Here is a 16,769-nt window from a genome sequence, read left to right as displayed (position 1 = left end):
CTTAAAACGTACCTCTTTGACCAAACTTTTGGTAACCTGTCCTACCACCTCCTTATGTGGCTCGGTGTCAAATTTTGTTTGATATCGCTCCTGTGAAGTGCCTTGAGATGCTTTATTGCATTATAGGCGCTATATAAATGCAAGTTTTTATTGTTGTTGTAGTCCAACTGGAATCAGTTACTTGCAATGATGTAGTACAGTGCAGTCACTGTAGAACTGAACCCATATTTTACAATCTGTGGCAGTTTAAAGGAGTCTCACCATCAAGGTATCTTAAAAAATCAGTTACAAAAAATGTTTAACATGCAGTGTTTTCATGAAAAATATTTAGCAAATCATTTGTTCGAAAATACACATGATCACATTACTTAGGCATGGTATCATCAGCACTACAGTGATGCAGTTCTGGCTTGTTTCCCTGTCCAAACAAATAAAAGTTTGTCAAACATTTCTTCATGGTGGCAGTGCGCTTTCTTAGCAACAAGTTGAGAGTCAGAGTGCTGCTGGTTACATTTGGGAGTATAGGTTTGGAAAAGTTACATGGCTAGACTTGGAATAGATCTGAATTAACAACCACAGTCAGTGCTGATGCATTCCTCTGTTTATGATTATATGTCCGCTAACGAGAACTCAGTACCCTGACAGTTAGTTTCACTAACTCCTTCAAGCCAGTACCCATTATAAGATAACTAGCATTCCATATGTAAAGAAATTTTAATAAACAAAGATGGATGGAACAAAATAAAGAGATTTATCTTAATCATAATTCTTTGTAGAATAATTTGTTTTAAAAGAGCTCCTCATAGTGAGATTCACTTTTCAAATAAATATTAGACAATAAGAGAAAAATTGGCATTGTATGGAGTTGCCTAGATAATCTGGGAGAAACACTAAGTTGGATGATTTAGGACTGAAAGAGATGAGTTTGAATCCCAGTTTTCATAGAATCATACAGCAAAGAAGGAGGCCATTCAGCCCATCATGCCTGTGCCGGCTCTTTGAAAGAGCTATCCAGTTAGTCCCACTCCCCTGCCCTATCCCCACAGCTCTGAATGTTTTGATTGACATTCACATTCAAGTTTAACCTTCAAACCAAGTTTTGGCCATTTTGATCTGACCATTAGGGGAAGTAGTGAAAATTACTCAGAAGAGGGGTCCTTTTCCCTATACTGGCATTTCAACCAATATCTGCCTAGATGTCTGCAGACTGGTCGATCTTACCCTCCCAATGAAGGAGGATAGCACTGATATCAGGATGAGAGAAATATTCCTCAACCGCTCTCCAGAAAAGGCACATTGTGACCTGGTTAGTCTGTTATGCTTTCTAATCGTATCCAGCTGTTTATGCATGATATAAGGTTAATTTATTTTCCATTTTTTTTCCTTTTCCCACACAAATAGTTGAAGCATGAAACAATTTGAGTGTTTTATTAAGCAACATTGCTCCTAACATTCCTGAGGTAGAATTAATTAGGTGTTCATGTAGATTGCTTACGTTTCTTCACCAGACTGAATGTTCTCAAAATTCGTACTTCTTAGCTGAAGCTGTAGAAAAAACATATTATCCTTTAATGCCTTGGATAGGGCAGCATAAAATGATGAGGCAGTTGAGGACTGAATTTAATTAGCAACCACCTTATCTCAGGAAAAATAAAATATTTTCATATCTATGTTTTACTAATATATTTTGAAAAGTATGATTCAATAAGACTACACTCTTATATGCACACTGTCAATGAGTTTCAGGGTTTTCATAATCCCTCGAGATCTCAGTGAGAGAATGGATAGATTGCAGGAATCTCACAAATATTTCAAATTCTCTGTCGAAATGAAAGATGTTATATGGCAATAATGTAGGCCAAGTGATCCATAATTTACTGGCATTTGACTCACCAAAGCCTACAACCATTTTCAACATGTTGAAACCTTTTATTTTATGTGCCTGCACCATCTCTGGGGAAGCCAAATGATCGGGTTTCTATGTCTGCCAAGCTGTAGTGGGTTATGACCCCAAATAGTAAAGTGCTGCCATTTGTATATTCAGCAGAGATGTGAAATTTCATTTTCATTTAAAGGGAAAGCACATTCTACTGAATTGTCGCATAATTCTTAATATTTATAATGAAATCTTTTGCACATTTATTGGTGTTATTCAGGCATCTTTTGCTGGCGTTCAAATGATTCATTAGAGGCAACCTGCAAGTTAAAGTTTTGTATACAACTTTACCTAATATGACATCATGAAGTTCCACTCCGGTGATAGCGTGAATGGGAATAATGGGCTGTGGACAGAATTTCCCAATCAGGGTATGCACGGCACATGCTGCAGTCATTCACAGTCCATTTTGGCACAGGGGCCTGAAACAGCCCTACTGAGCAACCCTAACCAATATGGCAGATGGCATAGAAAGAGCGTGTGCATGCTCGCCATATTGGACCCTTAAGTGCCCTTCTTACGCTTGTAAAATGGGTGCAGCACAATCCAATTTCTAGGCCATAGTGTTTTTGTACTAAATTTTTTGTGACGATAAAATGTTCTATTTTTCAAAATGGAAGACATATCTGCCATGTGTGGTTACTGAATGAAGACAAGGCCAGGCTGGGGTATGATGCCCTCAAGGTCAACATGCTGATTATACTAAAGCAGGTTTGCTGCCACCTGTGGAACTACACCCCAACACAGTGTATTTAGGAAACAAGAGACCGCAGATGATATGATGATTTCATGTGAATGATGTAATGGTGTCATGTTTGTAAAACTGAAAAAGCTTTGTTAATTTCACGAACCCAACAAAGCTCTTTCATTCCTCAACACACAAAATATAAGAAGTTCACTGTCAGTTGACACCAATTTCTGTGTAGAAAGTATGTTTTTGTCTTTTAAGTTTTTTTTTCTGTTTTTAAACTTAGTCTAAGTTGCTGAATTAAATATTCAACAGTCTGTGTGGTATGAAGATTTCCAAATTGGCTCATTTTTATCTGCAGTTTATAACAATCTAAACTGATGCAAGCATAACTTTTCTTGGCATAACTATGCATTTATCATGATTGGACTGCAGCACAGTGCACATTGGCTTTATTTTGCTTGGGTTGTGTAAAGAATGGTTCAGTGTTGTGTGATTTATAGACACAAGTTCAATGTCAATGCAATAACGGAGTACTGAATAGAACTTAATAGAATGTATAACCCACCCTGAGAATTAGAATATGTAACAACAGCACATAAACACAGAGTGCTGGAGCTTTAGGAAGGAAGAGGACTCAGAGGTACTCCAAAATGCCAGTAAAGACTTATCTGATCCAGAAACATGTTTGTAATATTCAAGTCCTATTGTCCCCTATGTAAACTCACTGAGAAGTGCATGGCAATCAATAGTTCATTTTCATTCTCACGCTCATAGTACTACAAGTTTGTGTTTGCTCAGTAATGTTCCTCGTGGCAGCACGGCTCTAAATGTAGGCCTGTCCTGCAGCTGTGCGCTGTTTCCTGACAGGAGTCATGAGCCATGTCAGGAGGGGATAGCCCTTGTCGCCCAATAGCCAGCCAGTACCTTGGCTGCCTGGTTGGAATAAAGGCGGCACAGAGGACTGTCATAGGATGAAAGAGTGATGACTGCCGGGATAGTGGGCACAGACCTGCTTGATGTGCTGCTTGTGGTCACAAACCAGCTGGACGTTGAGGGAGTGTAATCCCTTTCGATTGATAAAGATGCCAGGCTGGTGATAGAGAGCAATCAAGGCATTGTAGGTGCATTCCATTTCACCTTGCTGGGGAAGCCTCCTATGTGGGCGAAACTTGATGCTCTCTCGTCCTGCTTCGCTCTGTCCATAGGGAAGGAGATGCAGGTGTTCCTCGTGGCGTAGAGAACCAAGCTGACCTCTCTGGTACATCAGTGTACCGTGAACTGTGAGATGTGGTTGATGTCACCTGTTTCAGCCTGAAAGGAGCCCGTGGCATAAAAGTTAAGGGCTACGGTGACCTTGACAGCCACAGGCAGCGCTGTCCATTGTCTGGTCCGAGGCTCAAGTTGTGGCTGCAGCAGGTGACATAGTTCGGTGACAGCCTCCTTGGTGAAGCAAAGGCGCCCGAGCCATTGCTTCTAAGTAAAGTTAATGTAGAAATGCCACCTGAATACCCGCTGTGGGTATGGCCTCCTGTGCAGTGCCCTGCTTCTCCTCCCTCCAACTGGCAGCAGTTCCTGCTCTGTGGCATCTTCCTTACTGCTCCCCCTCTTCCTCCAGCTCGAAGGCGTGACCCATGTCTGCAGCCAAACTATTTCTGAGGCAGCAACAACAGTGCGACACCAGTAAAATCTTTCTCTGTTTACACAAACCTTCCAGAGTGATAAAACACACCAGAAAATGCTCAGAAGTCAAGCAACAGCCTGAAATGATAAACCATCAACTAACTTCTCCAATATGGTGGGCGGCGCACTGCCGGACGGAAGTGTGCGCACGCTTCCTGCCCGCCATATTGGGAGCTCAGTAGGCCGGTTAGCACCCGAAAAATGGGTGCTGTGTGGCCAAATTTCTAGGCCAATAAGTCTGATATATGGTTTAGACTTGCATGATAACCGTATTAAGCACAGTTGTACTTTCATACTGGTGCACCCACAAAGTGTACACTTTGTGTATAAGCACACAAATAGCTTTTATTCAGATGTTGAAATACAGTCCTCATGCACTTTAACACACAATCATTTGTTAGCACAAGACTCATTATGAAAGCGTGTTTACTGACAGTTTGATGTATTGCCAACACAAAGGCTGGCCTGTCTATGTGTAATTAAGAGCAAACGCTGAACTGAAACCTTAACGATTGCCATATAAATCACTCACAGCTATCGTGTCAAAGATAAGCTGCAGCAGTGAGATTGTTATTGTACTTCATTTATTTAGTGTGATATTTGTCAATGCTGAGTGGGGAAACATGCATGTCCTATACTATACTGATCTGAATAAATTCAAGCCTCAAATAATCAGCAAGATGAAAATCTCACTGCAGCCTCGGTTAACCAGGGGTTGTTCCAGATTATTTCCTAAATTTAGCTTAGGTTTCCGCTTCAGGATTTACAAAACTTTTAACAGTTTTATGTTAATTTCTTCCATTCTGCCATTCTCTTTGACTGGGATGACTGCTTGGAGCTACTCTCGCTCCGTTGGAAGTGCAGCGTAAACCCTGTTTAGGCCTGTAAACTTAGTTTCTGGCAAAGTAATGCCGGCGGAGTGGGAGGAGCTCTGAGGAAATTCCTGGCCTTTATTGTCTAAAATTGTTTTGTACAGAGAGGAGAGATTTTGTGGGGTCATATGCTGCTCTGTAACCATCTGCTAGAAATTGTTTGAAAATGACCTGGCTTGACTCTCTGTGTCTCTCCCTCCCTCCCCTCCCCCCCACCCTGTTCCAATTTCTGACAGTCATACTAAAATTTTCTGTGTGGGGAAATAGTAGGTGTGAACTCATGTCCTTCCATTTTATGATATGGTGCATTCATAAAAATGTTACATTGATTGTCCTTTATAAATGCTGACTTCATTTTCCCAATCATAGCAAATTATGGCACAAAAGGAAGCCATTCGACCCATCGTGTCTGTGCCGGCCGAAAAAGAGCTATCCAGCTTCATCCCACCTTCCAGCACTTGGTCCATAGCCCTGTAGGTTACGGCACTTCAAGTGCACATCCAAGTACTTTTTAAATGAGTTGAGGGTTTCTGCCTCTCCCACCCTTTCAGGTTCCAGACCCTAACCACCCTCTGGGCGAAAAAAATAGCACTGTCGACGACACCTTCCATCACTTTGATGATGATTGAGAGTAGACTGATGGGACGGTAATTGGCCGGATTGGATTTGTCCTACTTTTTGTGGATAGGACATACCTGGGCAATTTTCCACATTGTCGGGTAGATGCCAGAGTTGTAGCTGTACTGGAACAGTTTGGCTAGAGGTGCGGTTAGTTCTGGAGCACCAGTCTTCAGCACTACAGCTGGGATACTGTCGGGGCCCGTAGCCTTTGAAGTATCCCGTGCACTCAGCCGTTTCTTGATATCACGTGGAGTGAATCGAATTGGCTGAAGACTGACTTCTGTGATGGTGGGGATATCAGGAGGAGGCCAAGGTGGATCATCCACTCGACACTTCTGGCTGAAAGTGGTTGTAAATGCTTCAGCCTTGTCTTTTGCACTCACGTGCTGGGCTCTGCTATCATTGAGGATGTTTACGAGCCTCCTCCTCCCGTTAGTTGTTTAATTGTCCACCACCATTCATGACTGGATGTGGCAGGACTGCAGAGCTTTGACCTGATCCGTTGGTTGTGGAATCGCTTAGCTCTGTCTATAGCATGTTGCTTCCACTGTTTAGCATGCACGCAGTCCTGTGTTGTAGCTTCACCAGGTTAGCGCCTCATTTTTAGGTGCTCCTGGCATGCTCTTCTACACTCCTCATTGAACCAGGTTTGATCCCCTGGCTTGTTGGTAATGGTAGAGTGAGGAATATGCCGGGCCATGAGGTTACAGCTTGTGCTGGAATACAATTCTGCTGCTGCTGATGGCGCACAGCGCCTCATGGATGCCCAGTTTTGAGCTGCTCGATCTGTTCTGAATCTATCCCATTTAGCACAATGGTAGTGCCACTCAACACGTTGGATGGTATCCTCAGTGCAATGATGGGACTTTGTCTCCACAAGGACTGTGCAGTGGTCACTCCTACCAATATTGTCATGGACAGATGCATCTGCGACAGGTAGATTGGTGAGGACGAGATCAAGTAGGTTTTTCCATCGTGTTGGTTCGCTCATCATCTGCCGCAGGTGCAGTGTGGCAGCTATGTCCTTCAGGACACGGCCAGCTCTGTCAGTTGTGGTGCTACTAAGCCACTCTTGGTGATGGACATTGAAGTCCCCCACCCAGAGTACATTCTGTGCCCTTGCTACCCTCAGTGTTTCCTGGAAAAGAAAGTATCCTGTATGCCTTTTTAACCACCTTATCTACCCGACCTGCTACCGTCAGGGATCTGCGGACATGTACTCCAAGGTACCTTTGTTTCTCTACACCTCTCAATATCCTCCCATTTATTGTGTACTCCCTTGCCTTGTTTGCCCTCCCCAATTGCATTCATCGAAAGGTTACACTACCTTACACTTACATTACCTCACACTTCTCTGGATTGAATTCCATTTGCCACTTTTCTGCCCACCTGACCAGTCCATTGATATCTTCCTGCAGTCTACAGCTTTCCTCGTTACTATCAACCACCAATGGAGCAAGCACTGGGGATGGAAGTCAATAAGTCAATCCCCTCCTTAAAGTCCTGAGTGGGAGGCACGTCAGCTCTCAGTTGGCACGAGTTTCCCTTAGGCCTTACAAAGGCAGACTGGGCAGAATTTCACCCAAACATAGCTCCTTGACATGGGGTTGTGAACAGATCAGCCCATGGACCATCCCTGCCAGAATTTAAAAGACACGGTAAACAGGACGGAACTCCAGAAGGACTCTGTTCTGCCCCAAACTCTTCGGGCCTTCCCCATCCTCCCGGAACCAAGGAATTTCAGGGCCCAGATGTCTAGTGTAGGAAATTGAGACATTCACATTGATGCGCCAGACAGTGCTCTTTTAGGATTGGAGTTAATATACGTTGTAGGGGCAATTGGCTTCAGTGCACTTAGGTTAGAATGAAAAAAAAAATCAGTTGAGGTTCTTGGTTCTGATTGTGTCCAGTGACTAGAAAATGTGTGTGTCTAGGTGTTTGGTAAGAACAGGAAGAGTCTCAGTTGTGATGCCCTTCACAGTCAAAGAGATGCCACCAATACTGCCTAGGCTCACACCTGAACTTGGGCACTTGGCAAGAGACTGGAGGATGATGCATGCCAATGGAACCAAACCTAAACAAGTATCAGTTACTTCAAGAGGGAGAAAATAGGGGAAAGAACAAAAAGCATTTTAAAAGTTAACCAATGAGACACAGTATTTGTGCGAAGCATTGCATTGATTGGAGGCAGCCAATGAATTACAAGATGCCAGCATGACAGAGGTGGCCATTTTGAACATGATCACTTGGACAAGATGTACTTAATGGCAGTAGTTGGCTCATTCTACACATAATGGGCATTTAAAAACAACAGTAATTGTGGGATCTGATTAATTTTCATTTTCTGCATAATGGACATTATCACCTCCATAAAGATAAGTTCCTGGAACAACCCATTCCCAAAAATGTTGCAAATATTGGTATTCGGGAAAGTTCCATAGTGGACATTAGGAATGTGGTCCTTGATACCTGTTTTTAGTTTTGAAATAAAATCTTAACATTCAAAAACATTATGGGACAAATGTAATGCCATTAGTGCAGCACCAATCCTGCTGTTTTCTTGCAAGACAAATTACCAGGTGATATTTCCTTTAGACAAACGGCGAGTGGATTCATTTAAAGTTGTTGGCATACGATTCTAAAACTTAGTTTATGCCAAGTATGCTGCATCACAGGACTGCGTAAATCATTGACTAGGAAAGGACTTAACCAGGCTTCTTATTGGTGCCATTCTCATTTGTTTGCAGCTCACTGGTTCTATTTAAATAGGGACCAGGCCATTAAAATGGTTCCGGCCTCATCATTCCCAGCACTGGCAGGTAGCTAGCACGCTCCCCAGGTCAGCCGCCCAAAAGTTCAAATCTACCTCACTGTTTGAACAAATATATTCACCAAAAAAACAATGAAAATAGACAGACATCCTTCCCTCAAAAGGATGTTAAAAAATTATAATTGTAATTCTTGGTACAAACCACTTCTGGTAGTTCAATGTATATTTTTGCACTAAAAAAATTGAATTTGAATTAATAAATGTAAAAAAAATAAATGCCACAATTTGGGATTTATGACTTCTAGGGCATGGAAGGATTTATATTAAAATGTTATTATTAAGTTAAAATTATTTCACATTGGATAAAATTCACGTAACAGCCATGTGCTGGGGATGCTGATTAGAATTCAGGTGTAGCATTTATCCAGATTACTAGAGACAATGCAAGTTCATTAAAAACATCCCAGTAAGCATTCATATATGAGATTTTGGAATGACCCTATTCATTTGGGCTCAGTAGCGTTAGTTGCCAGGAGCCCAAGCCTAAAAGAATGGTTGTCAGATTTGATTGGCAGTTCAACTGCCCAATCCCTGGGCACAGAGAACTGGGAGAAGGTCACAGGTAAAATCCTTGGCTTGCTGTCTAGTTAAGGAATAAAGGAACAAAACTCTCCACATGATCGGACAAGGAAGCCAGACCTAAAGAGAGAAAACTCTCTCCTTAAGTTCAGGGCTGATCAGTTTCAGAGAGTCCACTGGCCAGAAGTGTGCAATAAGCTAGCTAACACGCTCAGTGTGGTGTACTTTGTTATTTTCATGTTATGAAAATAAATTGAAGTCGGGTGAGATTTACTATAAGTTGTTACTCTGATTATTCACTTATTGCTTGTAAAATAAATCAGCCAGTTCATTTATAATTGGCATTATCTCACAGAGGTGTTCATCAGATTACAGTATCCAGTTCATACAACAAGGGGTTTCATTGTTTTGACCCCAACTCACGTTACTGTGGGACTAGATACTGGGCAGTAAAGATAAACTCCTGAATTACCAGATCATTTGACCATGTTGATTTCAGGACCACCATCCAGTGCTCATTTCATATGGACACTGAGAGACTGCAATGCTGTTTAGACAGTAAGAACATATTGTAGGGCAAGCAGCTGAGATGCATTTTGTTTGAGATCTTAATGAATCTGGTGCTCAGGCCCACAGCACCACTGGCGCTTCCCCACTGCATTACCCAATGCCATGCCCATCTGGTGCCAAGCATTACATTATCAGCCCCCCAATATATTATATCGCACACTATATAACATACTGAATGGAATGCTCTATATTATAGTGCACTTCACATTATAAGATGTACTAAACATAATTGGGGTGAATTTCTATGGGGGCTCTTCCGCTCGTCCACTTCAACTTCAGTGGAAGAGCTGTGGAAACCCCAGAAAAATGTTCACATGCTTACACTGTTTTTCTGGGGTTTTTGTAGCTTTTTCCGTTGGAGATACTGCGGTTGGGCGAGTGAATCCCTGTGAAAATCCCCCCCCCTAACATCTAACTTACCACACTACACAAAATAGTGTAATTTGGTTGTGATCTTCCAAAATTCCCTAGATTCTAGAATGGTCTCAGCGGATTGGAAGGTAGCAAATGTAACCCCGCTATTCAAGAAAGGAGAGAGAGAGAAAACAGGGAACTACAGATCAGTTAGCCTGACATCAGTCGTTGGGAAAATACCAGAGTCCATTATTAAGGAAGTGGTAACGGGACACCTAGAAAATCATAATATGATTAGGCAGAGTCAACATGGTTTTAGGAAAGGGAAATCATGTTTGACAAATTTACTAGAGTTTTTTGAGTATGTAATTGGCAGGGTAGATAAAGGGGAACGAGTGGATGTAGTATATTTGGATTTCCAAAAGGCAGTCGATAAGATGCCACATAAAAGGTTGTTATGCAAGATAAGGGCTCATGGGGTTGGGGGTAATTTATTAGCATGGATAAAGGATTGGTTAACGGACAGAAAATAGAGAGTAGGGATAAATGGGTCATTTTCATTGGCAGGCTGTAACTAGTGGAGTACTGCAAGGACCTCAGCTATTTACAATCTATATTAATGACTCAGCTATTTACAATCTATATTAATGACTTAGATGAAGGGACCGAGCGTCATATATCCAAGTTTGCTGACAATACAAAGCTAGGTGGGAAAGTAAGCTGTGGGGAGGACACAGACTCTGCAAGGGGATATAGACAGGTTAAGTGAGTGGGCAAGAAGGTGGCAGATGGAGTATAATGTGGGGAAATGTGAGGTTATTCACTTTGGTAGGAAGAATAGAAAACAGAATATTTTTTAAATGGTGAGGAACTATTAAATGCTGGTGTTCAGAGAGATTTGGGTGTCCTCGTACAAGAAATACAAAAAGTTAGCATGAAGGTACAGCAAGCAATCAGGAAGGCAAATGGCATGTTGGCCTTTATTGCAAGGGGGTTGGAGTACAAGAGTAAGGAAGTCTTACTCCAATTGTACAGGGCCTTGGTGAGACCTCACCTGGAGTGTTGAGTATGGTTTCGGTCACCTTATCCAAGGAAGGATAAACTTGCCTTGGAGGCGGTGCAGTGAAGGTTCACTAGATTGATTCCTGGGATGAGAGGGTTGTCCGATGAGGAGAGATTGTGTAGAATGGGCCTATTCTCTCTGGAATTTAATCAAATGAGAGGTGATCTTATTGAAACAAACAAGATTCTGAGGGGGCTTGACAGGGTAGATGCTGAGAGATTGTATTCCCTGGCTGGAGAGTCTAGAACTAGGGGGCAGAGTCTCAGGATAAGAGGTCAGATAAGAGGAGACTGAGATGAGGAGGAATTTCTTCACTCAAAGGGTTGTGAATCTTTGGAATTCTCTACCCCAGAGGGCTGTGCATGCTCAGTTGTTGATTGTATTCAAGGCTGAGCTCGATAGATTTTTGGACTCAAGGGGAATCAAGAGATATGGGGATCGGGCGGGAATGTGGAATTGATGTCGACAATCAGCCATGATTTATTGAATGGCGGAGTAGGCTTGAGGGGCCGTAGGCCCACTCCTCCTATTTCTTATTTCTTATAGTGCAAATTGTGTAATATAATGGTCCACGCACTATATAATACAATCCCATATCTATTATACATTGTACAACAGCCTAATATGTAAGTGGAATAAAAAGATTACATTACAATTCCACCACGGATAGCCACAATCAACATGTTATTTCTTTGCCCTTTCTATTGTGGAAGCATCATCAGATATCAAAATATATTGTTGAAAACATGCCTCTCTCCACTGAATAATGAAAAGGGCTTGTCTACAAGTCCTTATATTCACATGATATTATTTTGATGAGGTTGTGAGCCCACAGGGAAAACTAGCTTCAACACCATGAATTAACATAAGGCGGCAGCAGTTTGACCTGCTGTCAAACTCTAATTACTGAATAATATAGATACAGTGAAGGAGATCTTTGGCATAGTGATAGATTTTATTGCAATGGTTAAACTAGTTGCAGTACAGAAGAAGAGTACTCTCTTTTTAGAGCGTCTTAACGTCACCACATCAATAAACAGGACATTAGAGCACTCAGAAAATGAGGGAATGACAAAGGAAATGTCAGTCCCAAAAAGGACTTTGGGCTATTGGTATCAAAAGCACTGCACTGAAGTTAGAGCCTGAATCGTAGGGTATTTACAGGTTGGTCTCCAGAGCATTCTTTCAAATTACCATAACATTTGGAAAGAAAGAACTTGCACTTATACGGCACCTTATCATGTCTCTCAATTAAACTGTACAGTGTTATGTAGGTCAATACAACAGCCATTTATGCACACGGTAAGAAAAGCATTGAAATGTTAATTACCAACATGCCTTTTGGAACATTGTAGAAGTGGACATAGTGATACGTAGGAGATTGCAGTATCCAGTTCATACAGCAAGAGGTTTCATTGTTTTGATCTCAACTCACATTACTGTGGGACTAGATACTGGGCAGTAAAGATAAACCATGTGGTACTGTAAGCTCTTGATCACAAACTAAAATTAGAGATTGACGTAAAAATATGGCTGCATGGGCCCCAATTTTCAAATGAAATTGCGGGTGCATTGGGGGCAGGGGGGCTGCAAAAATAGGGAAAATCCCAAGCGGGTGAGGAAGCCGGCCCCAACCCGCCGACTTCCAGGTTTCCCACAGACGCACCTGTGTGCGCGCGCTTCCCAAATGCGGAAGTCCCGCCGGCAATTAAACCCGGCGGGATGATAGTTAAAGAACCAAATGTACATCATCGAGGTACTTAAGGTACTTTATTTCTGGCATAGTAGATAGTTAAACCGATTTAAACTCTCCTGGGCGCGAAACCCGGAAACAACTTTAATCACCATCAATTACATCACCATTGTGTCGGAAAAGTTAAGTTTTTTTATTCGAGTTTTCCATGTGCACCTTAACCCCCCCCACCCCCACCCCCGCTGCCATCCCGCCACCATTTTAAAATTGAGTCCATAGTCTCAGATTTTTGGCACATCATGGTAAATGTCTTAGTACTAAATGTTTGTTATTGACATTTTTGTTCTCTCCTCAATTTTTTTTGGAGGGAAGGATTTCTACTCTCCACTGAAGGATGGCCACCTCATTTATTTTCCCTGAATTTCCAATAGCTCACCTGCCTCTTCCATTGAGAGAATGGGTGGCTGGGATGGCCACCTTCCAGCTTTTTGTCAATAGTTCTTCTGGGCTACTGGCAGGCAGGTAGCATACAATAGTAACTTAGGAATGATGCTCTTGTCGAATTTTATCCCCCACCCCACAAGGAAACACTATGTTCTTCATTTGAAAGTCTCTGCCTGGTGCAACTCAGTTCACAAACTAATTTGTACGGGATGGGGGCTGGAATTTAACCTACTTCTTCCCCCCACCTGCTCCATGGTGCTGTGTGTCAGTGCTCCAATGCTCAATGCTACTCATGAGTCTCACCCTCTTCTGAACTCTTATACTTCCTTCGTGCATGGTGCACATCATATGTGCAGAAGCACTGGAAGGTAATAAAGTGCCTCTTGTCAGAATTACTGTAGCTTTCACTTTATCTTTTATTTTAATCAACATCCCAGACATTAAGTAAAATCATCCCTTGTGCCATCTTACCTGCTGAAAAGGCCTCTGGGAAGCCATTTTTTTTTTCAAATCACTCCCAGATGTTGGAAGATCTCGGTGGCAGACAGGCTCATCTTGTGTTTTCCCAATGACTTCAACATATGTGACTGGAAATATCCCTTTCCGATTTGTCCCGGGATACTTTCCTTCATACCAGTTCTCATCTATTCTCCGGAGCAGAACTACTGTCTGATTCTGAAATAAATCATCATTACGTAAAACTAAAATACAATACATGGACCTATATAACAGATTAAATAGCTTGATTCATGGCATTTACAACCAATGTAGTTTTCTCTGCCCGCACCCTTCCCCTTTTGGCTGCTTGGAAATATACATGGGCAATGTTTTAACATCTCCCTACTGATGACCTCAAATTCATCACATGGAGAATCGCAGCTGCACACAGGTGACCTTTTTTGTTGTGGTGAAGTGCATTGATGTTCCAAAAGGCAACACCGCCAAGCTGCAACACCGTAATTCAAGAGCTGCTGATATAACCATGACACTTTTCTAAAAGCACGAACCCCATACTTGGCCAATATTACCTTTACAATTGAAACAATGCAAACTTAACTCAGTTACAGTTTAACTTCAATTTAACTTCAATTTGATCATATGGACGCATAATTCCTCATCCTTTCACATTTGACCAAGGACACCTTGACCTAATTGTGATGTCTTTGTGAGACGAGCTGCTGTTGTGCCTTGCTCAGGAATGTGTTTCAAACATAAGAAAAGATCTAATTTCTTCAAAGAACTATTTTCTTCATTGGTTTGTAGTTGTGATTGAACAATAATGTACCTGAATGAGCACTGTGGCTAGGAATGGAGGACAGGCCAGTGATACCAGTTGGCCTGTCCGCAATCTTCCTGTATAGCACATGCTTAAGTAGATTGTTGCTGCCTTGAGTTCCATGGGGACGATTTTCAACTGCTGGCTACCTGTTTCTCACCTGAAAAAATGGGCAGCCAGCAATTGAAAATCAGGCATGGTGGGCGGGCACCTTGGCCACCCCATTGACGCCCAAGGCCCGCCTGATGCAATTTTCACCTAACTGAAACGGGAGGAAGGCTGCTTAAAATATACAAATCGGCATCCCATGTTGGTAGTAGGACCCCAATTGCAATTTTCAGGTACCTATGCCATGCACACTTCACCCAGTTGCACCAAGCGCTAAGTAACCAAACTAGTGGTCCTTGAAGGGACCGTTCGATGCCACTCAAAAAATGGCCTAGGAAACTTTCAATTTTTTTTTGGTGCACCCATGAAGAGCAGAAGTAGGCCCAGCAAAAAAATCTCACCTACTGCCGGCCCTTTTGAGGTGTCCACATCCAGCGTCCACCACCCCACTCCCCCCCTCAAAAACCCAGCTGCCAAAAAAAATGTAAATTGACATCTGGTAACATTATGACACAGCTCTGAAATGTGGAATATTACATGGGAAACAAATGTTAATTCAAGGGGCTAAAGGTCACATATAGGCCAGACTGGATAAGAATGGCAGGTTTCCTTCCCTAAAGGACATTAGTGAAGTAGTTTGGTTTTTAACTCAATCCGACAGCTTTATGGTCACTTTTTACTGATTCGAGCTTTTAAAAACTGAATTCAAATTCTCAAACTGCCATGGTAAGATTTGAAATTACGTTCTCTATATTACTAGTCCAGTAACATAACCATTACCCTACCGTACTTTAAGATATAATTGGATGATGGGAGGTTTTTTGCAAGGTTTTTTTATGGATGGATGAGCTAAGATTTTCTGAATGGCCTCTCTGATCTGTATTTATCTTGTGAAAGGAGGGGCAGATAACTTGCTTTCAAGTCTTTGCCTGTATTTCTCTTGGATTGACCACAGGCAGGTACATGAGAGCTAGGTGATTTTCTTTGATTTTCCCTTCCAAATTGACAATGTCTTTATATAAACCAAGTCTTGCTCCATAATAGCCTATAAAATCATCAAGACCTCTGGGTTAAGGCTAGATCAACATGGGTTGTTTACCTTTTCCAGCGGTAGTTCTATATTAGTCAAGGCAGCAAATCTGAATTTAGCAATTGCTACTTCTTCAAGCGTTTCTTGTAGGTGTGTCTGCAGCTCAGAAACAGGCTGACAAAAAAAGTTGCAATTAGGAATAATTTGATATTAAGGCCCATTTTTAAACTTTATTTTTTAAAATGAAATGAATGGATTAAATTTTCTCCAACCTCTACGTAGCAAATTGGGAGTAAGCCACTCTGTCTGTTGCATTCGCCTTCATACCAGTTGTGATCCATCTGTCTGTGGATGAAGATGATATCTCCCTTTCTGACAGGCAATTCTCTGTAGAAACATTATTGAGTTTCATGTGGTCGTGCAACTGAACTTTGACGTTATCATGTTACCACATCAAAAGAATCCATTACTTGTAGATGGACTCTCTCAGATGTGTTTGCCAGCAATTACAGACTCAAACTATTTTAATGCATTTTCCCTGATGTGAAAAGCTGGTGTGCTCTTTTGGAATGCTATTAAGGAATGCATCCAAATAAAAAATAATTTAATTGCCTATATTTCAAATGTAAAAGTGTGGATGTATAAAGTGGATGGCCAGAATTTCATTTTATAGGCAATCTTGTATTGTGGGCTCATGCCCAGTATTAACAGGGCCTAGATTGCCCAAAGCTGTTCGCATAGGGCCCTTTCAGTCACCTTGCAGAGAGAAGATAGTTTCATTCCATCAGTGTGGGGCAGATTTGAACAGAGGTCATGGAAGTGAAAGCCTAATAAACGATTTATGTTCTGAACTAAATACCAGTCCATTTGTGGAGTTGAAAATAGTTGGTTAATGAAGTGTTCTGTTCCTTTCACTCTAGTTTCTGCTGCATTATCAGGATCAATCAATGGCAAAGGAAACATAAGAACATAAGAATATAAGAAATCAGAGCAGGAGTAGGCCATACGGCCCCTCACGCCTCCTCCGCCATTCATTAAGATCATGGCTGATCTTTTACCTCAACTCCACTTTTCCGCCCGAT

The 16,769-nt window shown here is 41.9% G+C and overlaps 1 protein-coding gene across 6 annotated transcripts in view; it reads right to left on the bottom strand.

Moving 5' to 3' along the window:
- LOC137332372 (sorbin and SH3 domain-containing protein 1 homolog) overlaps positions 1 to 16,769 on the bottom strand; it is a 108,947-nt gene that overhangs the window by 7,732 nt on the left and 84,446 nt on the right. For all 6 annotated transcript variants that reach the window (XR_010965640.1, XM_067996141.1, XM_067996140.1 and 3 more), the window contains 4 exons: positions 15,960 to 16,074; positions 15,757 to 15,861; positions 13,745 to 13,948; positions 1,496 to 1,545 (listed from right to left, as the gene is read on the bottom strand). Coding sequence is in view for 5 of the 6 variants with exons in the window: in XM_067996141.1 (XP_067852242.1) it covers positions 1,496 to 1,545; positions 13,745 to 13,948; positions 15,757 to 15,861; positions 15,960 to 16,074 (474 nt within the window). In the remaining variant the exon portion in view is untranslated. The remainder of the gene's footprint in view (positions 1 to 1,495; positions 1,546 to 13,744; positions 13,949 to 15,756; positions 15,862 to 15,959; positions 16,075 to 16,769) is intronic.

The sequence above is a fragment of the Heptranchias perlo genome, chromosome 14, assembly GCF_035084215.1.
Source record: "Heptranchias perlo isolate sHepPer1 chromosome 14, sHepPer1.hap1, whole genome shotgun sequence".
Classification (NCBI taxonomy): Eukaryota; Metazoa; Chordata; class Chondrichthyes; order Hexanchiformes; family Hexanchidae; genus Heptranchias; species Heptranchias perlo.
This window is presented reverse-complemented; position numbering and strand designations above follow the sequence as displayed.